Source organism: Hordeum vulgare, chromosome 5H (genome assembly GCF_904849725.1).
Source record: "Hordeum vulgare subsp. vulgare chromosome 5H, MorexV3_pseudomolecules_assembly, whole genome shotgun sequence".
NCBI lineage: Eukaryota > Viridiplantae > Streptophyta > Magnoliopsida > Poales > Poaceae > Hordeum > Hordeum vulgare.
This window is the reverse complement of record NC_058522.1, coordinates 529,333,766-529,359,212: the sequence shown is the minus strand read 5'-3', so window position 1 is coordinate 529,359,212 and position 25,447 is coordinate 529,333,766. Positions and strand designations below refer to the sequence as shown.

Genomic DNA, 25,447 nt, shown 5'->3' with positions numbered 1-25,447 from the left:
GTAGCTAAATCATGAAATAGAGTATGTTTAGCTACAACAAGTTAAACACCTACTCATTAGGGGCTTTGGTTGTTAAACTTTTAAATATGTTTATCACCTCCTCTTAACACCAATTCATTGGGAGTAGCCTAATTCGTACTAACCCAGGGGACCCAACCCGAAGAGAAGTTTGCCGAGCCCACAATAGAACAAACATCTTGATAAGTAAATGATTGCTTGATTGTTTCTTGTAGACATACGAGGTCGGTGTGCTCATTACGAATGTTTGGCCAAAGCTTGTAAGCAATGAAAGCATGATCTGACAAGACGCTCTGCTCTTTCTAACTTTGCTACCGAACCTAGAGGAAATTTATAATGCCACTTAATGGTTACTAGAACCCGGTCATGTTTTGGTAAGTAGGAACGGGTCGCGTATTTGCCCAGATGAACTAATGGCCAGGCGTAGTGAGCTCCTCCAGACCAAAGCTGTCAATACAAGGAAATGCCACCTACCCCCAAACCAACCATTGTGTTGGGTTTTCACCACACATAATTTTCGTAGATAAAAGAAAGCGCCTAGAGTACAATTACAAGAAAATTTATGGAGTTGATTTTAAGAAGGGCAATACTCTGCGTGGTCCCACCGGCCCAATCGTTTCGGCTGGTCACCGCGCAGCCGTATGATTCAGTATGCGGCATCTGTCCGATATGTACCTCAGTAGTCGTCTTCTTCCTTGGATAGGTCAACGCAAAGAAACAAAAAAAAATACTTGATCCGATTTTGTCCTGCGGCTAGCGCGTCCGACAAGAGCAGCAGATGTCTGCTTCCCTCCTTGCTCCGCCGCCCTCGCGCCAGTCGCTGCCCTCGCCGCCGTCGTCTCCTTCCTTTCCCACCGGCTCCACGTATACAGCAGCATGCCCCCTTGTAGTTGCAGCTCCCCGTGACGACGGACGCAGCTCCGGTGGTGACGGTCGCAACTCCGGTGAAGATGGTCGTAGCTCCGACGGGGATGGACACCTGGTAGCAGCTCCGGTGGCGTCATGTGGTCGTCTGGTGCTCGTGTTGATTCCAACAAAAACACTTACGGTTGAAACATTTTTCATATATCGTTGAAGATTTTTCTATCAACGGTTGCAACAACCGCGAGCAAGGTTCCCCAGCTTGGCCATGGTGATCGTGAAACCTCTCCGCTGTCCGAGATGCAGCTCAGCCGTGATGGATGTAGCAAAACGTTATGCCGGTTGTAGCAAAATGAAACACGGCATATGTAGCAAAAATCACGACGCCATGTGCAATGTAGCAAAAAATGCGACACCGACGATAGCCAAATACGGTGCCGGTTGTAGCAAATCTTGACGTCGGTTGAAGCATGTAGTAAATTACTGAGCTGCAACTTCGTCGGCCAAGCCCGTTGCAGCTCCAGTCGTCATGGAGCAGTTGAGAGAGGGGAAATCGAGGGGAGTTCCAGAGTGCTCGCCGAAGAAGAAGACGTGGCTCGCTAAAGGAGATTGTCGGGGTAGGATTTTTCATGACAACCGGAAGGTTGGGGAAAGGAAGAAGAGGGATGCGGGGATGAAGAAGAAGATAACATGATGGGCCCTCCGATTTGATTCGCTTTCGCGAGCGAGTAGATAGACCGACCGAAGCGTTTGACCGACGCTGGACCCAAATGTTTCCCTTTCAGGAAACTATTGATCCCAATCCAAAGGTTCCTCTTTTTCTCCTAGCTCCAGCCAACCATGCATGCTTCTGCCTAAGCCTAGCACCGCACATGAGTAGTCGATAACCGGGGCTTCGGTCAACGGCTTGCCTTTCTTCTCACCTTCTTCGACTCATTGCCTCCCGCAGTTTGATTCAGACTCATCCCATGTCATCCTGACTTTGCACGATGACCACGAGTCATGAAAGACCGTGCGGTTTACAAATCAAATCTGAATTCACAATTTCGCATTTTTGAAATAGGCTTTTACTGCTGCTTTACAAATAAAGCAACCACCGTGTTCAAAAAACAAGTTCAAGTGTAGCAAATAAATAAAATAGTTTGTTGGGACATCAGCACAAACACACCCAAAAAAACATAGACTGAGAGGCCCAGCTGAGAAAGACCCGCTCCATGACCATTTTATTGAGCGTCTTCCAAAAGGTCTAAACTAGCGCAGCGAACACAAACCAGAAGAAGAGTCTCCTCTTCTCGGTATGGCAAGCACGGATTTGAGGGAGCACGGCCATGTTCAAGGCCTTTCAATCAGCCACAAAAGACTCACGGACAAAATTTCAAAGAACTCTTGCCGTCATGCAAAAGAGGAGGGTGCGGGTGCCCCTCTACGAAACACCACAAAGAAAACATGGCCTATCTCCGGAGTCGTGTCGCTTGATCACCTCCGTCCCAAATGGGAGGCGATATGATCCTCCAACGATAACCAAACAAAGATTTTGATCTTGAGGTATCCCTGACGAATTTGCACTTGCTCAACTTTGGCAAAAACGTTGAATTAAACCTTACTCGAGAGGAATATATAGACTTGAGTGAAGAAATATCATGTCATCTGAAGCTTATTATTCTGTTAGCAGTTTCACAAGCTTGAGCAGGTTCTCATATGACGTCCCTCCCGCTGCGATGCTCGTACACGCCGCATCCTTCCACGTAGCCGCCCTTGCCTTTATCCCAGCGTCACCCAGCAGCTGCTCTACTTTGTTCTTGATCTCCTCCTTGGTGACGACCCCTCTCTCGTCGGCGTGGATCTTGACGCCGGTGCCCCACACGTTGCAGATGTAGCTCTGGTTGCAGAACTGGTCGGCGAAGTATGGCCAGCACAGGAACGGCACGCCGTGCCGCAGCCCTTCCATGGTGGAGTTCCACCCGCAGTGCGACACGAAGCAGGCGACGGAGGGGTGCGAGAGCACGCGCTGCTGTGGCGCCCAGCCCACGACTAGACCTTTGCCCTCCACGCGGCGCTTGAAGGCGTCGAGCCAATCTTCTCCGATTCCGGTGGTGATGTTCGGCCGGACCGCCCAAAGAAAGGGCCGGCCGGTGAGCTCCAGCCCGTCGGCGAGCTCCTGGAACCGCGCCGCGTCGAAGATGGTGAAGCTCCCGAAGGCCACGTAGACGACGGAGCCGCGGGCCTGCGCGTCGAGCCAGGGGAGGCAGGCCAGTTCCTCTGGCCAGAGTTGGCCGGCAGACCTCGACAACTCCGGCGCTTCCAGGGGTCCGACGGGCAGCGCGTTGGGGACGAGATGTAATGCCTCCGACTCGATCTCCTCGAATGTGTTGCAGATGACGGTGGCAGCCAGCGGTATCATCGGGTTGGTCTTGAGCAAGATCTGAATGATCACCCTGCGTCTGTCCGGCGAGCTGCTCACGCAAGCCCATGGTATCTCGGCTGCCTCGACTGGCGGCATCTTGGGGCTCAGCTGGATCGTCTCGTTCCTCCTCACGGTGGCTGCAATATTTCACACATGTACTCGCCAAAATACACAGAGAATGCTCTATTTGTTTCGGTTTCCTCTTACCACATTCGTCGAGGACGTCATCGTCGATCAGCTTGGACAAGTGCAACCGGAGCGCGATCGTGGCGGCCGAGCAAGTCGAGAACAGGGCGACGCGGACGCCCGTCCTGGCGGCCAGCTCCGTCGCCCAGCACATGACCACGTCGGCGATCACCCACTTGATCCTCTTTGACCTGACCATCTCCTCGAGAGGGCCGAGCATGGCCGCCGGCAAGCCGCTGCCCAGCGTGGCGACGTCGGTGCGGTCGCCGTCGGGGCCCATGCCGTCCGGGATCGAGACCATGTTGACGCCGTCGGGGCCAGCAGCTCCTGTCTCGGCGCCCTGCATGGCCTTGAGGACGCGGTCGTGGTTGTAGTCCGTGTTCACGAAGTCCACCTCGAGGCTGTGGCCGACGAGCCGGTGGGAGAGCTCCATGAGGGGCATGACATGGCCCTGCGCTGGGAACGGAAGCACCATCACGTGAGGGTGAGGAGCAGCCATGGATGCGACCTACTGGGTAGTAGCACCAGCTTGCAAGATACAGTACTGTAGGATACAGTACTTTCTACACTTCTATCCCAAAAGCGAGTGGTTCGACCGCATGCGCTACTAGGAATATATAAGTACGGCAGGCGCTATCGATGTACGACACATGGAGATAGATATACGGAACCTTTCTAGTTCGCCACTGCTTTATGGATGGAGATAGCCAATTGAAATTGCCGATCCAAGGTGCCTATCAAGGCCAGCCATATAGCCGCACATTTGCATCAGAGCATGCATCACCAAAACTGTACTTGACTACACTGTTGGCGTCATGTCAACAACTTTCATCAGATTTGGATCATCTCACGGTATGGGAGGAGCAAAATTATCCATGCAAGTTTGAAAAAAAAAACGTTTCTGGCCGGTGCGTCGTCCAACCATAGCGTGCGCCCCGCTGACTTGGCATGTAACTTTTTTCGTCTAAATTTGTTGCAACCAGCATCATATTTGGTGTAAGCGTTTTTTTTTTGCTACATTTGTCCATTAAAAAAGCTGCATATACGTTTGGTTGCAACTTCAGTTCGTCGGATTTTTCGTTACAATTAGTGTTTTTTACTTTTGCTACAACCATGTTAATTTTTGCTACAACCGGCATCATTTTTTTGCTGCAACCATTCGCTAAAAAAGTTGCATACACGTTCACGTAGATATTTGTTACAACCAGCGTTTGACTTTTGCTACCATGCACCATCAGCTTCGTTTTTTTACTACGATCATGTAGATATTTTTTTGCTACAAAATTTATTTTTTATTACAACCGTTGAAAAAATTGTTGCATCGCGCCGAAATTTGTTGCATCGAAAAAAATATTGCATGAAAATCTAACGGTACGGACCCGCGGGGTTGGTGGATCGTACGGACCACGCACGGTCGGCCGAAAGTTTGGACCGGCGTCGGCGCATAGCACTGGCCTTGAAAAAAGGTCTCAAATGCTATTTGCGCGAGACCGTGTTTGTGCCTCCGGCCGAGAGGGTTTCATATGGTATGCTCAACTTTCAAAGAGCATCTACAATTACACTGGACAAATCCGACGCGGACGCGCTTGCGGACAGCACCAACTGACCCATCATTTTTCTTCCCAGACAACCCTACTTCCGATATGCCAACCCTTATATTCATGCAAATCCATGGACGCCCATCATATAACACAAATTAATCATTAATTAAACAATTTGACGATACAAAATATACGTCAGTTCAACAATTCATTTCATGTGAAAATAAAGTTCAACAATTCACACATAGATATATGATACATGAATGAATCAAACACCTCCATTGTTACGCTCGTTGATCATCTTCTTCGTGACAATCAATCACGTTTTGTCTTCATCATCCAAGTGCAACAAATTAAGCAAGCAATGCAAAATGGCATATGGGGCAAAGAATGTATTGGGTCTTGTTGGGGGCATATTATCGAAGAGTATGCAGGCATACCCAACACCGGCGTTGCCCAACGTTGTTCATTGGCTTTGGAATTGCAGAGACTCATACACCGTCTCCTCGGCGGCGGTGTATTCGGCAAAGGCATCTGGTAAACTTGTGCAACTGGGAGGCGCGAAGGGACTTGGTTGTGCAAGCGGGTTCTACCTTTCTGCGACCATGACGAACGGGTGGTGGTGGTCACCAAACTAGACGTGCCCATGTCCATGTCGTTATCACTGACCCTCTTGGTAGCTGACTTCTGCATCGCATGTCATTATCACTGACCCTCTTGGTAACTGCCTTCTGCATCGACGCTTTCTACTTGCACTACTTCCGGTGCCGCTCCCTCCAGGTGATGTTCTCCGCCTTGCAACCAACGACCACGATCAGGAGCCCCACAAAATATGTCGAGGCATCATCCATGCCAACGGTGGAGGATGGGGTACTCAGCGAGGACATCTACGACAAGGAAACAAGGATGGTAGCGTGGATAAGGGAGCAGGGCTATAGTAGGAGGACGTCTCGGATGTGGGTAATGGAGGCTGGACCGGGGAGGAGTGCAGTCGTTTTGGTCGACTTAGTCAATTTGGTGTTGATTTGTATGGGTCTGACCTATTAGACCTGACGTGAGGGACGCATCCGGGCATCTCCATACCCTGCACATATAATGGTTTGAACATGGGGGTGCCGGTAAGCCCAAATGTATAGGACCGATTCTAGGTGTCCAATTGGGTGGCAAAGCAATGACCGAGGCACCCATCCGAATGCAGATGGAGGGTTTTAGGGATTTGGTTGTGGATGCTCTAAATAGCCGCCTCTAGCTAACGTTTCTGCTCCTGAGCTCAAATGCTCCCTCCAGAACAAATTGAAAAAAAGAAAAAAAAAGAAGTTCGATTATTTTGGCAACGATCGTTGATGTATTGTCTACATATATACAAATTTCGTAAAAAAACATTCCAAATTCGCTGGAGGAAACACACACAAAATCAACACTCCAAAAGGATTGTTTGAAAGTTGTTTGGAGCATTGATTTCTTTTCTCTCCGCGGAAAATTACACATATGTAGATAATTATTCAATATTGTTGCTTGTTTTTTATTTTTTTAGAAAATACTATCTTTTTACTATTCATCACAAGTACATTTGAGCTCGCGAGCAGCAGAACACTTTCGCAGCTACCTGCTCTGCGATGACCATAGAAAATACAATGAAATTATTAATCTCAACCACTAGTAGAAAATGGATCTTTAGTCCAAGTTCGGGACGGCCTCTAGTACCAGTTCCCCAAGTGGGAGTGTGGAATCGGGACTAAAGGAGTCCCCCTTTAGTCCTGGTTGCATTATGAACCGGGACTAAAGCCCCTCCACGTGGCTGCTGGGGCTGGAGGACATTTAGTCCCGGTTGGTGTTATCAACCAGGACTAAAGAATTTTTTTCGAAAAAATATTATTATTTTGAAAATTGTTTTTGATTTTTTTTATTTTCAAATCTTTAAATTCTTTGACAATTTAATCTCTAATCATTCCTCGAGCGTAGAGCACTCATTTTAAATCGTATAACTTCCCGACAGTTCTCCCACTCCACTTATTTCAAATCGTCTAACTTCCTGGTCGGTCACTCATCCTCTCACTGCTTCAGCCCAAGCACGTTTAAGTTTCCAGTTCTATCTCCACTACTTTCCAAGTCAGCACTTGTTATTTTCTTGACAATAGTAACCTATCAATCCTATTAACCCTTAGGTCTTGATGTCACATGATTTAATTTTTTAAATTCCAAAAAATTATTAAAACAAACAACAATGATAAATTTAAAAGCAAAAAAAATCAAAAAAGCAAAAAATTCAAAAAAACTAAAATAATTCTCAAAAAGCATAAAAACAAAAAATCCAAAATAAATAAAAAGTTCAAAATAAAATATGTAATAATAATATTGAATTTCAATGAAAATAAAATAAGTAATAATAGTACTTTATGCATTTTTTGCCATTTATTCATTTATTATGGCATAATTAAATTCTTTAAATTTATAAAATAATATATCCATTATTATCAGAAAAATGTGAGGAATCCAAATATGACGTCGTTTATTTAAAACAATATTTTTAAATCTGAATTTTTATTCTTTTCGAATTTCAAAAATCTAAAATAATTAAAAACGTTTAAAAAATAAACTACTCATTCAGTTAGTTTATGTTATATGTATCATATCAATCATATTAAGTCCTTGAGCATGACTAGCAAAAGGGCCCGTGCATTGCAATGGGAGAAAAAAACCATACGCTCTTAATTTATAAAAATGGTATATAATCCGAGACTTCGTAGTTACGGCACAAACAGATATGTTCTTACCCTACAAAAGTTCAGTTCAAGATTCTATAGGGCTTTTATTTTAACACGACTTGTATGTAAATTTAATACATATAAAGAAACGGGCAACTGACCTTCAATTTCATCTTCACTCCGGATTAGTACGAGTATGAAAAAAACGAAAAACGAATTATTTAATAAAATTGCACCCTAGATAATTTTTTTATTAATTGTTTAACATGTGAAATAACATCATATTCAAATTTTACAAATTTATAGATAATTATTTTATTAAATGTTTAACATGTAAAATAACATTATATTTAAATTTTACAAATTTTTATAATCAAATTCTATATATAACATGTTAAATTTGGAGTTACGCTTTAAAAGATATGAGTATTTGAAAAAACATTTAATATTTGCTGCAGGTTTAATGTTAGAAACATCAGGGGGATTTTTATAAAATAGCAAGATGGACTAAGAATACCTATTTTCTTTTATTAGTAGGTACAGATGTCACACGTTTCACCATTTGAGTTTGAAACTATTATTCTAAAACCATGTAGTAATACTAATATTTATTGAACAAGTAGTTTGACAAAAAATTCAAAAAAACTTAAATTTGAGGATAACTTTTTTTCCTTTCGGCATTTAAGGATTCTAAAAATTTACAAAACAGCCTATGACAGTTGCCATAGGAACCAGTTTCTCGTGCTAAACATTTTGATATATTAAACTTTTTGGGCTAAATGACTGTGAAATTGAAAAGCACTGTAAATTTTTTTTCTGAAAAGGCTGAAATTTGGCATGGTATCATCATTTCATCCACATATCATGTGCTAAAAAGTCAAGAGGGTTACAACAAAAACTGGATGCACTTTATGTACAAATTGGACAATCTCTTTTAAAGTATCACGGTTTCGGACGAAAACTTAGGTTTTACAAAGACATTTCGTTTTTTCAAACATATTTTAACTCCACACTTTTTGTGTTTTCAGTATGCACCATTTAAAGCCACGTCATCAATTTTCAGCCCTTTCTACTTCATTTGCTATATTTCATGCATTTGTTGATTTTTTTCAGCTAAATGACCATGAAATTGGAAAGTTCTACAAATGAACTCTGAAAAGACTGAAATTTGGCATGATATCATCATTTCACCCATATAGCATGTGCTAAAAAGTTGAGAAGGTTATGGCAAAAACTGAAAGCACTTCATGTACAAACTGGACAATCTCTTTCGAAGTATCAGGGTTTCGGACGAAAACTCATGTGTTACAAAGGCATTTCATTTTTAAAAATCTTATTTTAACTCCAGACTTTTCGTGCATTCAATATGCACCATTCAAAGACACGTCATCAATTTTCAACCCTTCCTAACTTCATTTGCTATTTTTCATGCATTTAATTTTTTTTAGCTATCAAACTAAAAGAGGCAAACAAAATCTATTTTTTACTAAAACACCCATTTAAAATAATCTAAAAATTACCAAATTTAATATAATTATAAAGCACATTAATATTTAACAACATGAAAAAGAATCACTCAAAAATGTATTTTTAAAGTAAAGTTATTCACAAAGTAGTGATTCACACAAATTTTAAAGAATTCAAGTTTAAACTATTCAAATTTGAAAACTAATGGCAATAACATAAAGTTTATATTTTTTGTGACCTAAAGCAAAAAAATCATTCAAAAACTGTAAATATTCTAAGAGTCAATCCAAATCTAAAAACAGAAATTGTCTTGTTTAGAAAAACAAAACAAGCTAAAAAAAGAAAAGAGACCTTTAGTGCCGGTTGGAGCCACCAACCGGGACTAAAGGTCCCTCCCGCGCGGAATTTGGGCCGCCAAAAAGGAGACCTTTAGTCCGAGTTGATGTCTCCAACCGAGACTAAAGGTAAGGGGCGTAAAACCCCTTTAATCCCTGTTGGTGTCTTACACCCTTTAGTCCTGGTCGGTGTCTACAACCAGGACTAAAGGTCCCATTCAAACTGGGACTAATGTCTATCGAGCTTCGCCCGACGTCCTAGCCACTCGAATCAGGACTAATGCTCACATTTGTTCCAGTTCGTAACGCGGACGGGACTATTGCTCCGATTCGGCTAGGACGAAAGCCCTGTTTCCTACTAGTGAATGTGTGCCATGGCAAAGCATATCCGTGTTTGCAAAAGAAATTATTAATACATTCCCCAAAATTTGAATGCCTTTAACGTGCAGTGAATGTTTATATAGTAGAAGAAACACCACACTGTACATAAAAGTAAATATAATTTTGGGTCAGGATTTTGTCATTTTTCCATACGCAACAAATGAATATATTATTTAATGAAACTGTACATACATGTCAAGAGGACCTATATGTATCCATGCAAAAAATACTGTAATTAGCAATTTCTGATTTCTCACGTTGCCCAGTCTCTAAAACACCACACTCTACTTTGTTTGTCCTCCTAAGATGGTTTTTGGGCAAAAATTCAAAACAAACCTTAAACTTATAGACGAAAGCTAAATTGAACCTTGAACTTGTAATCTTGGAAATTAGCACATCAAATTCTTCGATCCCGGTCTATTTTAAACCTTCAAACCGTTTCCAAACAGGGATTGTTAACGTCGCAGGTTGAATCTCATGATTATTGCCTGCGGTCCTGACTAGGCCGGCCCAACATACCCGAAATAATTATTTTTGATGGATTTATTTTTTATTATACGGAAAGTACAAATACCGAAAGGGTGCGGTCGTGATTGGGCCGGGCTAAACAAACGGGCGAATTTTTTTTCATTTTTGTAAAGATGCGAAGTAAAAACACAAAAAGGGACACAAGGTTTAAAGTGTGTGACTTACCGCTCCCAACTTCCTCCCACTAGGCACCAAAACAATTAGTCGTTGATGACATAATTAGAGGCTCAAACTATTAAACCTCATAAAGCAACACAGAGATTTGAATCAGTTTTTAAGGGAGTATTGAAAACGTGCAGGCCTGCTTTTTTATATATCATTCTTGAAAGTGGGAACACTTTTTGAAAATTTAAATAGATTTTTAGAAAACGAAATTTTTTATGAAAACACAATCAATTTTAAAAAATGAACACTATTTGAAACATATATTCCGTGGATGCTGGTTTTTTTTGCTCCTAAAACAAGTGGGTACATTTTTTTAGGGCAAAAGAAGTGGGTACATGTAGTTTGAAAGAAGTGTATTCTTATGAAGAAAATGTAAAAGAGAATTTATTATTTTACTGAAATGGGAAACAAAAAGGGAGAAAGAATTTACTATCTTTTTTATCATTTCATTTTTCTTTTTTTCAATATTATTTTTGTGTTTCCTTATCCATTTTTTATAAACTGATTTTATATGTTTTGTGGAACATGGAAGAAAAGAAGTGTGCTATAGGATCAGGGTAAAGATTTGTAGTAAATAAATATATTTTAGAAATGGTGGAGCTGAGTGCACATTTTATTTTGATTAAAATCTAAGTTCAAATATGTTTGAACTAAGCATTTAACTTATGCAATTTTTTTGTGGTTGTGTTTCTTGCATTGATATTCTTAAAACTAGAACACATATTGATAGGTTTAGAAGAACTATTTTTCAGTTTACGAGCAAATGTATGTTCATGTTAGTGTGTGCGTACTTCCTTTGTTATTACTATTGCTCTTCACATTAGCGTGTTTGCATTAGTTGTGTGTACTTTCTATTTACTAATGCAAACACAATTATAATGGAAACTCTGTCAAAAATATTTTCAAACATTAAAAAAGAGGGGTATGTCAGAAAGGTGATGTTCTATAAACATGTGAAATTTAGAGTCCAAACTCACATTCATTTGCCATGTAAGAAAAGAAACAATTTAGGCACGAATAGTGTTGTTGTATTGTTTGTCACTATTCATAGATTTGTTTTCTCATATCTCTATCCATATTTCTTTTTGTAGAACATCACTCCAACATATTTTATTTTCCAGATAATTTTTAGAAACTTCTATTCTAATGGTTTCCATAATTCCCACTACTAGTATTTCTATAGATCTTCTCTTTTGCTTTCGAATTATAAACAATAGCTCTTGCCTCACACGTAGGGACTGTAAAACATCGAGCGGATACAAAACATAATGAGCCACCCCAGCCTCTGTATAACTAAGATTCACACTACCAAATGCCAAAAATCTGACGAAAATAAAATAAGAAACCGACATATGGACAACAGTGAGTCATATAGGTCCGACAATATCCTATGTTGAAGGAGGTGGTCGACCATCTCGGGATTATGCTGCCACCCATGTTGGATAAGACCTCTTTGTCCATCTGCTCCAACCGCATAGACATCGTCTTGAACATCGGTTGATACTCCGTTCAATATAGCATACACCACCTAAGAAGCGAGCACACACATCTTAAAATAACTTGCATAGGAGACGAGTTTTGTCATTAAAAATCGAATCATTTCTACACTGATAAAGCGACCATAATAAGGCACACACTCTCACTCTTATAATAGTTTTAAACCTATTTAGAATACCGTGCAATCAGTGATAAAAAATATTGACAAACCTTGTGAACGGATATAAATTGGATGCTATTTTGATCACTGACCATATAAAACATGCAAACATACCCTTAAAAATAAGTACTTGATTGTCTCATCGTGAATACAAAAAACATATTTTTTACTCCCTCTATCAACTAATATAAAAATATTTAGATCAGTAAGTAATGATCTAAACCCTTTTATATTTGTAGGGAGTACTTCCTTGACAATTCGCTACACATGATTGAAGCCCATGCACCACCACTGAAATCGTTGACACTAGCTAGCTTCCCACGATTTATTATGCTCTCCCAGAGCATACGTGCCCTCTCCGCAATTCCCTTGTCACCGATAACCAATCCCAATTTGGCGATCACCTCCTCCTTGGTCACGACGCCTTCTTCACCGGGCGTCACTGCCAGTCCGGTCGTCCAGACGTCGCAGATGTAGCTCCGGTTTGCGAACTGGTCGACGAAATACGGCCAGCACAGGGTCGGCACGCCATTTCTGAACCCCTCCATCGTCGAGTTCCAACCGCAGTGCGACACGAAGCACCCCACCGCGCGGTGCGATCACGATCTGATGCTTACAATATGCACTGAGGTCTGAGGCTCACAGATAAACATAGCATTACTGCGTTAGATCTTTGTTGATGATAATGTAAGATACCTGCTGCTGGGGACACCAGCTAACGATCATGCCACTGCCGTTGACGGCGACGCGGTTCGTGAACTCGTCGAACCACGCCTTGCTCAGGCCGCCAGCAGTGGCGAAGGCAGGAATAATTTTTTGGTGTGGCGAAGCTTACCAAAAAGAAATACATGTATACTGCAGCTGTCTAAAAATTCACTGAAAAATAAGTCTAAAATTAAAGTACTATTGGTTCGCGTGTATGTTCTCGTGTTTTTGTTCCGTGGAGTTTACATCAGCCCCACAAGGTAGTCAGTCTTTTTTTTTCAGAATTAGCAGCTAGTCAGCTACGTACTAGTACCATTACCATGCTCAGCAGGTAGATATATTAGCTTCAGATTTTAGGTGTGGTAGATGCCATGCCTTGCCAGATAGCTAGATCGCCGGTCGTCAAGTCCGGGCGCACCACCCAGAGCCGGTCCTGAGATTTCCGGGGCCCGGGGCGAAACTTACAACGGGGCCCTTAGAATTTTTTTACTGTCTTTATATACAAGGTCACTACTGATAGAATCGATATATGGATAATAAGACATAGCTTCTCTAAAGTTGTATCATCACAGACTTGTTGGTGGCCACAGTGTGATCTCCTCTAATTGTGCCCGCATGGGGAGTTAATGATAGCGCATCTCTGGCTAGGGCACATAAAAGATCAAGTGTTCGTTACAAGCATCTGGAGAGGGGATGATTGCACACGAGATCAAGGCAAATATTTTTTTACCATACAATGATTTTGCAATCACACACGTTGGTGGGTGGGAAATTATTTTTGTATGATGAGACCTTAATATAGAACAGTCATAATCACCTCTACATACATACTAAGACCAGTGTAAGATATCCAAAAATATACAACATCTAAAATAAAGTTGATGAAATAACCGGTTGTCAATTTAGAACACGGAATCGACCTCTTTCAGAAATGCATAAATTAATATTTGATACAAAGCAACAGAAACAAGAGTACCGCCCGTGTGACCCCTCCTTCGCTATCGTCGTGGTGCCCACGTCGCACCTTGTTCCGAGCTGGTCATAGCTCTGTGTCACTGTACTTAGTTTTCTTTTTTAGGTATAGGGTTGTTTATCAATGTACTGAATAGTCTGCAGGTATAAATGTATTTTTTAATATATTTTTTGTACTTTCATGATTAATGATGAACAGACAAAATGTTTTCCAAAAAAAAAGCTTGCTATAGCAACAAACTTGTCCGCAAGATTTCTTTGATAGCGTGACTTTTCTGCAAGATATTTTGACCTAGGAAATTATGCAAGAATTTCTTTGGAAGCAAAAGTAAAATGACGTAGTTTTCTGTTTTTTATTTATAGTCTAATAACGTATTGTATTAGTTCCCTTCTTAACCGTACGTTTTTTAGGCAATACTGAACCGTACGTGTCCTGCCTAGATTTGATGGAGGATTGGCCCACATCCACTTAATCGCCAGCATGCAATGCTAAAGAAAGATAGGCCCAAGGCCCTGTTTACTAGAGGAGAAATACTACTAGAAGACTGAAAGGACAAAGTCCAGATCTGCAGCACCCATCGCTCCAAACGGTTTGGCTTTCTTCTTCCTGGAGAAGAAAAGCTTCTACTGCTCTAATGACCCCTCTGGCCACCCGATGGTTTGCATAGGAGTACTTGCACATATCTAAGGTGGGGGTCCCTTTGATTTGGGGGCCCGGGGCGGCCGCCCCTCCCCCCCCCCCCCCCCCCCCTCAAGGCCGGCCCTGGCTATAATTTTCCCTTTTTGTTTTTATATTATATGATTGCATGAATTGACATGTAGGCCAAATAAGGAGCATGCCATGTCAGCATGAGCCTTCCATGATGTATAAATAAATAAAGGCTAGGACCAGTTGGTTGATATGTGACCGTATTTGTGACGGACTATTTGTGTCCGTCATAACGACTTCACCTTTGCAAGGTATACTCTGATCTTAGTGATCAATGACGGTTTTAGTGACGTTTTATGGGAACGTCATCAGAAATTCATCATGGATTAACAGATTTCTTGTAGTGTTATGATAATGTTAAATGGTTGTTTCTCCAACAAGTCTTACGTAAGAAGGGATTCCACGATTCATAGAGGAAGCAGGTCGAGTCCTTTGTACAAAAAGGCAACATCGGAATTGAAGTAAATGACAACATATGTCACTACTTCGAGGCACTAAAAGGTCCTAGGCAGGAAGACCCGATGTCATCTATTTTGTTCAAGATAGTGGTAGACATGTTGGCCATTTTGATAGATAGAGCTAAGGACGATGGACAAGTAGGTGGACTAGTGCTAAATTTTGTTGATGATGAAGTGTCCATAAGACAATACACGGATGATCTTCATGGAACATGACATGACAAAGGCTGGGAATATGAAACTTGCGTTTGGTTACTAAATGTACCCGATGGAAGATGGCAGCTCGGAATATCTACAAGACGTTTGGATGATGGTGCAGTAAAAGGCTAGGTGTTTAGTCATATCATCCTATTTTAACCGGTTGTGGCATTTTACATCTTTTTGTCTTCATTTGATTTCATTTTAGCTCGGACATAGCTTGTACTTTTGCACGGATATTGCTTGTTTCTAAACTGAATAATGTTGCTGCATGCATCGTGCTATGTAGAGGCAAGTGGATATTCTCCTTTTCCCAATAAATAAAAAGGAAACTTTGATTCCACTCGTCCAGAACTTGAATACTCGGAAGAAACAGGTTCCTCAGTATTTATCAGTTTCCTTTATTCTAACTTTCTGGTTGTATGATTCGATTCGGGTATTGATAGTCCTTACTGTACATTCATTTTGGTACTCCTCACGGACGTACGTGTACGATCCATTGGTTAACTGTGAGTCGGTGATGAGTTTTATTCGCAGCGTATGGTACTTAAGTTCCCCCTAATAATTAAGCACTTTGGTCCACCTCACAAGGTGCTTAAACTCTTGTAACAAGAGGCATATCATATTTCGTTATTAGATAACGAGTTGTTACCTACTACTGCCTAGCTGAGACGTGCGTTCTAACCATGTGATTGGTTCGATGATGATGGTACCATAAGTTCGGACAAGAAAACGGATTTTAATTAAAACCAAAAGCTTTCACTTCTATAAGTTCAACTGATCATCCAACACGGTTTAAAAATCTGGTCCGCTCGTGTATGGAAAATTCATATATTAATAGTATATATGTTTATAAAAAATTAAATGCGGTTAGTCCGTCCATGAAATTCAACGAAGTCCTAAGAAAAAGAAAACATAAAACATTTCTTGAGGACTAAAAATTCAACCAATCCAACTATATAAACCATGCAAGTTCGGTGATGATGACACTAGGAAATACTACATTTTAAACTAAGCTGACAAAATGGTGACTGCGCTATCCAAATTCTCTGAGATAGTGGTAGAATCTACAGTCGCTGGCCTTTATGTTGTTTCTGTAGACTCAACCTCCAGCTTTTGCATTCTTGGTCGCACACAACTAACTTGAAGAAGAAGTTACACCGTAAGAAAATTCATAATCAAGTTTATGGATGGGTTCTTTTAATAGGAGTGGGATGTTTTTCCCCGGCACATTTACTAGTCAATCAAGAAAACATACAAGCATTTGGTTTTTCAAGTAGTACTATATATTAGCCATCCATCTCTCAACACAATATCAGTACATAACGAACTGCACTGCTGAGATTAGTTACTACTGAGTACAAAGCAGGGGTACATAATGACAGAACATAGCTAATTGCCCACCATAAAGCTGAGCGAGCACTGGGTTCCTAATGGCAGAATATAGGTAATTGAAAACAGAGTTGCACTAAAAGTAGATCGGCCAGAGGAGCTAATTGCAGTGCAGAGTAATGTAAGCGCCAGAACTGCCTATTGCCACAGCAACAAGAACAAGAACAACGTCCCCAACAATGAGCAACACCTTAGCTGGCCATACCAGGCATGAGAACAAGGAAACCCTTACCAAGATGAAGTTGTCGAGGATACTAATGAGGCAGATGAAGGATAGAAGGGTGAAGCCGACGCCGGTGAAGAGGATCACGCGGCACCATTTGACGCTGGATGCCGGCAGCTCGTCGAGGATCTTCTTGGGGCCGATGATCCACATAACGAAAGTGACACAACAGGCTTGCACGGCGCAGCAGACCAAGGCTGCGAAGCAAGAGAGGAATAACGCATTGTAGACAGGCATGTTCGCGGTGCATGCGGCCGGCAGCACGTGCGCCGATGGCTCTTTCTCATACTCGATCTTCATCCCAGTTGTTGCGATGCTGGCGACGAACGCTGCCAGACAGAGCAGTTGGGTGCACACGGTCACGAAGCTCCCTGTAACATAAAAAAGAAGCAAACAACGGATCAAAAGGTAGCAAACAACAGATCAAAAGGCAGCTAACAAGCAACAAGATCCCACATAGTAGTTACCGTTGCTAAACAACGCCATCGACGACGGTTTATGTTGTCTCACTTCAACAAAGAAGAAGAAGAGGAGGAGGGCTATGCGCTCTGCCTCCAAGGCTCCAACAAAGAAGAAAGGACGGCTATGCGCTCTGCCTCCAAGGCTCCAACAAAGAAGAAAGGACGGCTATGCGCTCTGCCTCCAAGGCTCCAACAAAGAACAAGAGTATCGTTGTGTTACTACGGCTGTGGAGCTCGAGTACTTATAGTACTGAACGCTGCTAGAGGTACCGACGACGAGCAAGGGGTATGCGCTCTCCCTCCAAGAACAACTGATACGGTCTGCGGTATGCCATCAGGGCCGGTCCAAGCAAATGTTGGGCCCCGGGGCGAAGTCGAAAATAAATGAAATTTTATACCAAACTTTTATATTCTTCTAAACATATTGTTTAATCAGACTAAAACCTAAACGAGTATGATGTTTTCCACTTAGTTGCCATAATTAGTCACACAACAACGTTGCTAAATATTAATTATTGTTTTGTTTGTCCTACGATTGTAACGTACATTAACAAAACAATTATACTAAATTTAAATTATTTATCCTAACAAAAATTAATTTGATGGTTTGCATAAATTATATATATAGGGAGGGGGGGTGAGTGTGTCCGTCCATGTTTATTTTAATATCGTCAAATATCATGATAAAGCTTCCTAAAGCATATTGTTTAAAAAAAGTTAATACTGGTTTCTAGTGTATTATTGGGTAAGTATATCTATAAAAATTTATAGAGTATAAATTGAGTAGTTGCCAACTGAATCTTGCAAATTAAGTTAATTAATAAACTGACACTATGTGCGTACTAGATAGTTGATTCTAAAGTAGCATCTTTATAAGAATCACCTATGCAAAGATAAAAATAACGTTAGTTCAATTTCTATATACTGATTTTATTATTTCATATGCACTTATGTGATATGTTTGGATTTATCTAGTGCAGATATCAGTCTTTCAAATCAAAAACTTATGCACGAAATTGCACATATAAATCTACCTAAGATGATGTTTATTACAAAGAGTCTAACTTAATTTAATATCACCAGTGATCTATTTATACCTTATACATGCTATTTGTTTGCAGTGTGGACTTTGCTCATCTAAATTGAGAATTTTGTTTTTCCTACATATTTTATGATATTTCAACCTAATATGCAATATTATGGTTGTTAGTAGTATAGTTTAATGTTTGGGGCCCTCATCCTCTCGGGGCCCGGGGCAGTTGCCCTGTTTGCCCGGCCTATGGGCTGGCCCTGGCACCACCCACAAGAGAACGGCCTGCCGGTGAGCTCCAGCCCCTCGGCGAGCTGACGGAACTGCCGTGGGTCAAATATGGTGAAGCTGCCGAACCACGACGGAGCCGTTGGGGTGGGCGTCGAGCCACTTCAGGAACTCCTGGTCGACGAACAGCGGCCCGATGGGCACTATGTTGGGGAACAGCTCGAACGCCGCAGCCTCGGCTTCGAGGAACGAGTTGGACACGACGATCTCGGCGAGGCTCGTCGCCTGGGTGTTGCGGGACACCAGCCGGAAGGATACCTCCTGCCCCTCGGCGAAACATTGTAGAAAAATGAGAGAGAAAAGTTCAGCTTATTTTGAACATTGATTTTCTCACAAACTTAAAACTTGGTTGTTGTCGCCATTGCAAAAAAATTTGCTGATGTTGAAGACTTCTTTGATATGATATCACTTATGGTGACAGTTGTTGGATCATCTTGTAAGAGAAAGGATAAACTTAGAGCGGATCATCAAGAAGAAGTGAGGAAAGCAATTGGTAAGGACGAGATTGCTACAGGAACTAGACTCAATCAAGAACTTTCTCTTCAGAGGCTGGGAGACACTAGATGGAACTCTCTCTACAGAACTTTGTTAGGTTTGTCAGAGATGTTTCCATCGATGATTAAAGTTCTAGAATATGTTAAGGAACATGGTATCGATCCTATTAAGAAACGTCAAGCCAGTGGGATTCTAAAATATTTTCAATCATTCGATTCTGCATTCTATCTACACATGATGATGACCATATTTGCTTTAACAAATGGGCTATCTAAAACCTTTCAGAGAAAGGATGTGGACATTGTTAATGCCATGTCAGATGTGGAATCCACTAAGAGAGAGCTACAAAATCTTGGATCTGAGAATGGTTGGAATGATCTTCTGAACAAGGTACGTTCTTTTTGTAAGAAGAATGGGATTTTAGTAATGCACATGGAAAATGATTATGTGAATCCAAAGAAGATAAGGCAAAGGACTGGCATTAACAACGAGCATCATTATCGAATTGATTGTTTCTTTGCTGTCCTAGGTATGTTGGTAGAAGAGTTAAATGGAAGATTCAATGTTACATATTCTGAGTTACTATGTTGTATGTCAGCTTTGAGTCAAAGTGATCAGTTTTGTCACTACAATGTTGGAAAACTGATGAAATTGGCTCAGTTTTACCTGATGACTTTAATGATTTGGTGAGTCTTGAGCATGAACTTGATCTTTATCTCGACAATGTAACCCATGATACATGGTTTGCTAGCTTGGATATATTGGAGATCTGGCTGAATTGATGCTGACTACGAAGAAGCATCTTTCTTATCCTTTGGTATACCGACTTATAAAACTTGCATTAACTTTGCATGTTGCCACTGCAACCATTGAGAGGTGCTTCTCAGCTATGAAGATTGTGAAGAATGCTCTACGTAACAAAATCAGTGATGATTTTATGAACCATTGCCTTATTTGATTTGTTGAAAAAGATTTGCTGAGAAAAATTCCCAATGAAGTGATAGTTAAGTGTTTTCATGCGGTTCAAGATCGTCGTGGGATGAAACGAAAGTAAATGTGCTACCTAAAGCTCTTCTCTTTTCTTAATACCGACCTTCTTCAATGTTTTCACTCTTCCTCGATTTGATCATGTTTTCGTTGCTGTTGCAGGTTGTAAACTAGAGTGGTAGAAGAATATCTCAATGTTCTCTTCTGCAACTTTGAAACAATTTATTGTTATGCTGATATGATTCACTGTCTCAAGTGTTTACTAGTTAGTTCCTTTCATTTTTAAACGAACATGATTGTCATGAATAAAGTGATTATGCCTACATTTTTTTACAAGCGTATTTTTCTTGTTGGTTCATGAATGTGGTCATACTTTGCCCCTTCTTAATTGTTTTCCTGGGTCCGCCCCTGCTTGAGGGCAAGTGGCACCGACATTGCTGTGCTGGTAAAACTCTCTCACTCGATTGTGCAATGATCTTGTCTGATGTTCATCGACTGGCAGACAGTTTGTTGTACGTCAGACGATCTCGTTCCGGCAGACCACCACCATTCCACCAACCTCTTGTAGCCGGGTAGATTTTTTTTTCTGAGTCGGAGGTACCCTTCACATGCTCCCCTGATTCAACTTTCGCAAAACCATATTTAGGTGTTTCGAAAAATACAAAATTATTTTTTGGATGTTCACAAGACATATGTTTACATCTCCTTAAAAAAATCAGATCGAATTTGAAATATACATTTGACAAACAAAAAAGACAAATTCATATGTGAATAGTGTCATTTTTTTATACTATTCATGTCTTTGTCTTCTTTTGACACCATCCATCCCAGTTTGTGTTTTCGTTACTCAATGTGTGTTTGGTTATCGACATATGCTTTGTGAACATCCAAAGTTTTTTGTCAGATTTTTTTTGAAACATTCAAATGTGAATTTTAACAAATTGGATCATGGTAACATATGAAGGGTGGTATCACCTGATATTTTCCCCTTGCACTCTTACACTTGAGAGGATAACAAAAAAATGTGCAGAATAACTAGGGATAAGCACATGCAGTATTTTTAAGGTGCGTCACTCAGTTGATGCACCGACAAAGATTGGTGATGCAACATTTCGCCAGAAGATGATTGAAGGCCACTAGTTGCTCATGCTCGAGTACTTTGTGACGAGTTGTACCTTCCCAACGTATGTGTTCTATCCACGCTTCCGCATGACCAATCGACTGTCTCCTTTGAATTGCTGACGACATGAAAGCCAATGAACCTTTCTTCTAACAATGGACAAATCACGCCCATCTCCTTGGGGTTTTTTTTCCTTTTCATAAGGTGATTGTGGCACTTCAGATGATTTCTTATGGATATCATGTAGATTCATGAGATGCCACTCTTGAATTGCCGAAGATACAGGCATCAAGTGCATGAAAGTGCCCATTGAAACTATGTTTGAGTTTATGGAGAGGAGTATCTGTGAGCACCCAATGTAGAGAACACAACCAAGCTTCTAAGAAAGCATGAAGCAAAACCCTATCCTGGGATGCTAGGTAGTGTTGATTGTATGTACTGAAAGTGCAGAGTTCCCCTGCAGGCTGCAGCGCAGCACGACCAATTCACCGGGCATTACAAGGACCCAACCATAACTATGGAAGTTGTTGCACGACCAATTCACCGGGCATTACAAGGACCCAACCATAACTATGGAAGTTGTTGCCCGCGAAGATCTATGGATCTGGCATTGCTATTTTGGGTTGTATGGACCTCACAATGACACCAATGTCTTGCAGACATATCATATGTTTGCAAGGCTAGTTGGTGCTACTTCTCCATCTCACTAGTAGGAAAAACCTTATAAATAGACGCTTACTAGTAGCGCTGGTTTTTACCACACGCTACTGCTACTTACTAGTATCGCTGGTTTTTATCACTCGCTACTGCTAAGTTGATAGTAGTAGCGCGGGGTATAAAAAAAGCGCTACTGCTAAGTGGTATTCACTGTGCCTCCCGGGACAAGCCATACTTGTAGCGTGCGTTATAAAAAAAGCGCTACTGCTAAGTCGATAGTAGTAGCGTGGGTTTTTACCACTCGCTATTACTACTTGCTAGTAGCGCGGGGTATAAAAAAGTGCTACTGCTAAGTGATCTTCATTGCACGGGGTATAAAATCCCCATCTCCTCCCCCAAATCCCTCCTCTCTCATGTCACTCTCCCCCCTCTATCCATAGGCTCTCTCACGGGGCTCATGCCCATTGGCGCCTCCTCCTCCATGGTGCTGAAGAAGGACGCCGCCTCGCGTGTCGGCGTCCAGGAGCTCGCCGGTCTTCCCTCACGTCTCCATGCCACCGCGCTGGAGCACCTCATCACCGGCGACTAGCCATGATGCTCCCTCCATCTCCTTCCTCTCTACCTCGTTTCTCCTTATTTATCTCTCCCTCCGGTTTGACTCATCGTCCCATGTTCATCCTCGTGTAGGTCGTTGCCATGGATGACCCAAAGCTCTTTACCTTGGTCGAAAGAGTAGCCCCACACCGGCGTCTTGCTCTGCCCTGGATCCGAGCCCTATCCAGCAACCGCTGTCAGATCTGGTCTATCGCTGCTAGTCCACGATGCAGGCGACCACTGCCGTCGCGGGATCAAATCATTGCAGCCATGGACAGCACGCACGGGATCGATAATTTTTTTTGTTTCTGAAATTAATAATAGTAGCTTAATAGAGTAGGTGCTACTGCTATTTAGCAGTAGCGCGGGCTGGAAAAGCGCTACTACTAACTGTACTTACGAGTAGCGCTGGCTGGAAAAGCGCTGCCGGTGGGGGTAAAACCAGCGCTATTAGTAGGCTTTCTCCTACTACTTCCTCCTTTCCGGTTTATAGGGCTCATCTATTTTTTTTCAGATTTCCATTATATTTGGCTCATTTTGAGTCTAATTGAGTTAAAGTGCTTTGAGTCACATGCCATATTTAATTCATAGAGTTTAGAGAAAGGAAATGAATGGCTATGCATGCATCGTTTTCTACATCCACCATGCAAGTCCAATGAGAAGAAGGATGCTACATTTATTGCCTCGGAAATTGAATATGTGAGAAATATTTCATTGGCTAGTTAAAACTAGCGTCAATCCACTCACAATTCGCCTTGGTTGATGAAATTTCAGATTTGAGCCCTATAAACCGGAAAGGAGGGAGTAGTGGCTTGCAACTTCAGAGTGAATAGCCATTAATATGATCAATGCAACTATCTAGCCAATGGCATTTATCCATCATGATCAACATTTTTGAAGACAATTTATAATCCCGAGAGTAGGAAATATAAGCATTTGACAAGTCGCAAGAAGCTCAGAGGTAAGACATTGAGAGGAAATTTGGAGTGTTGGAAGTAAGGTTTGCAATTGTGTGGAGCCTGCTAATTTTCTGGAACAAAGGGTGTCCTGCAAATGTATGACATGTTGTGTGATCATACATATATAACATCATAGAGGATGAGACGAATATGCCAAAGCCCATTGACTATTAAGATATTATCACAATCGTCAGGCCTCGTAGACACACATGCTGCATTCAAGTATTTCTTGAGGCATACCGAAAGATTAAAAATCGGTCCTCGCATCATCAATGAAAGAGGATCTCATTAAGCATCGTTGGCAGCAAGCTGGGAGCTATGCGTTTAATTTTTTTACTTGAACAATTTATTCGATGGAATTATTTGTTGTATTCAGATTACTGGGTTGTAACAATATTTTTTGGATTATTGAATTTTTTGGTCTAAATGGTTAACTAGAACAAACAAAACATACAAAAAATATGATGACCGCATTATGACAACTTTATATTTGCGCACAGCGTCCGCAGCCTTCAAATGCATATGAAGTGTGCTCCATATATGTTATGAAGGCTTACCATGCATATGAAGCGTCCGCGTTTTTAGAGTACCAATTTTGTTTTTATTTTTGCCAAGTTTTATAGGAATGTTATTTTGTGTCGAATTTTACACGCAGTTAGCACTTTTGTCAATGTCATTCACAAAAAAAAAATCATTTTTTTAAACTTTTTTTGATTTTATTGTTCACTGAACTCATTTGAGATCGGGGGCAGAAACTCTGCGTCCAAGCGTTTTAACCTTTCTCTGGAGGTGATGGTCACGTGGGTTTAGCACGGTTTGGACTTCGAATTTTGATCATGATGATGCTACCTGTAGGTGAGGTGCATTCATTTAGGTGATGATGTCATCTCAAAGAATATGTGAGGTGCATTCATTTCATTGCTCCTATGACGTGGTCAGTGACCGTGTTCATGCAATTCGTCTCTGTCTTGTTGGAAGAAATCTGACAGAGTTGAGGTTGTTAACTGTTTAACTCTCTGTTCGTTACCATAGCGTCAAGCCGTCAACTACATTTGTCTGATAAATCGCACTGGATTCATGCGTAGTTCTGTTGAATTGAGATCCCTACCTCTCGTCTGAATACAATACTGGTGCTAAACTGACGATGACGAATTGACGATGATGTTCAAGCTCACTGGCCGTGGTCTTTCCTGGCGGCGAGCAAGGAGCAGAAGGTCGGCCGGCAGTACGCCCCGGTGGCGTCGTGGAAGAACATGCCGGCGACGACCTTGTACATGGCCTCGGTCATGTGCACCCCGTCCCAGTTGACGTACCTAGCGGGCTGGGCGCAGGCGGTGGCGACCTCCGGCGAGCCGCAGGTGGAGAAGATCTCAAAGTTGTAGGCGCCGCCGCCTGTGCCGCAGCAGGCCTTGAAGGGCTCCGCGAAGCCGTACCTGGCCGGGCTGCGCACCACGGCGAGGTGCGCGGCGTGATAGTCCGCGTAGGCGATGATGGCGTCCGGGTGGCTACGCCGGAGCCGGTGGAGCCTCGCCTGGAGGTGGTGGTTGTGGCCGAGGCTCTTCTGGTTGAGGGGCGCCACGCAGCTGAGGTTGTCTCGCTCCCCCGGCTGCGACAGTGTCATCGTCAAGGGCAAGCACCCAATCAGCGGCATCCCCTGCACGGCCACATACCTGGCCCCTCTCTTCAGCAGCCCCTGCGTTTTTTTTTTTTTCATATTTCTTTCTTAGTCCCTAGAAATCATTCTGGAGGTTGAGGTAAGTTTGTGCGTAATTTGTTCCTAAAATAAGTGTTTAATTCAAGTTTCACAAATCTGAAGTTGATAGAAAAAATTATATATTACACTTTACAGTATCAAATACATTTCTTGATGATCTAACGGTATTTATTTGCGGAACGTAATGGCTACTCCCGGGTGTAGCACACCCGAGTTAGCAAAAAATTGTAAAAATAT

At 41.9% G+C, this 25,447-nt stretch overlaps 2 protein-coding genes and 1 pseudogene across 2 annotated transcripts; all 3 read right to left on the bottom strand.

The window, feature by feature from the left end:
- Positions 1–2,493: 2,493 nt before the first annotated feature.
- LOC123452301 (UDP-glycosyltransferase 83A1-like) lies at positions 2,494–4,107 on the bottom strand. Its single transcript, XM_045128943.1, has 2 exons — positions 3,491–4,107; positions 2,494–3,420 (listed from the first exon to the last, which is right to left on the bottom strand). The coding sequence occupies exons 1-2, from the start codon at positions 3,966–3,968 to the stop codon at positions 2,537–2,539; spliced, it is 1,362 nt and encodes a 453-aa protein (XP_044984878.1). The 5' UTR covers positions 3,969–4,107; the 3' UTR covers positions 2,494–2,536.
- Positions 4,108–12,475: 8,368 nt separating this feature from the next.
- LOC123397156 lies at positions 12,476–21,782 on the bottom strand (annotated as a pseudogene).
- Positions 21,783–24,659: 2,877 nt separating this feature from the next.
- Positions 24,660–25,183, bottom strand: LOC123452305 (GDSL esterase/lipase At3g48460-like). The gene has a single exon (XM_045128946.1). It carries the CDS (start codon positions 25,145–25,147, stop codon positions 24,668–24,670), a length of 480 nt encoding a protein of 159 aa, XP_044984881.1. The 5' UTR covers positions 25,148–25,183; the 3' UTR covers positions 24,660–24,667.
- Between the last annotated feature and the right edge of the window lie 264 nt (positions 25,184–25,447).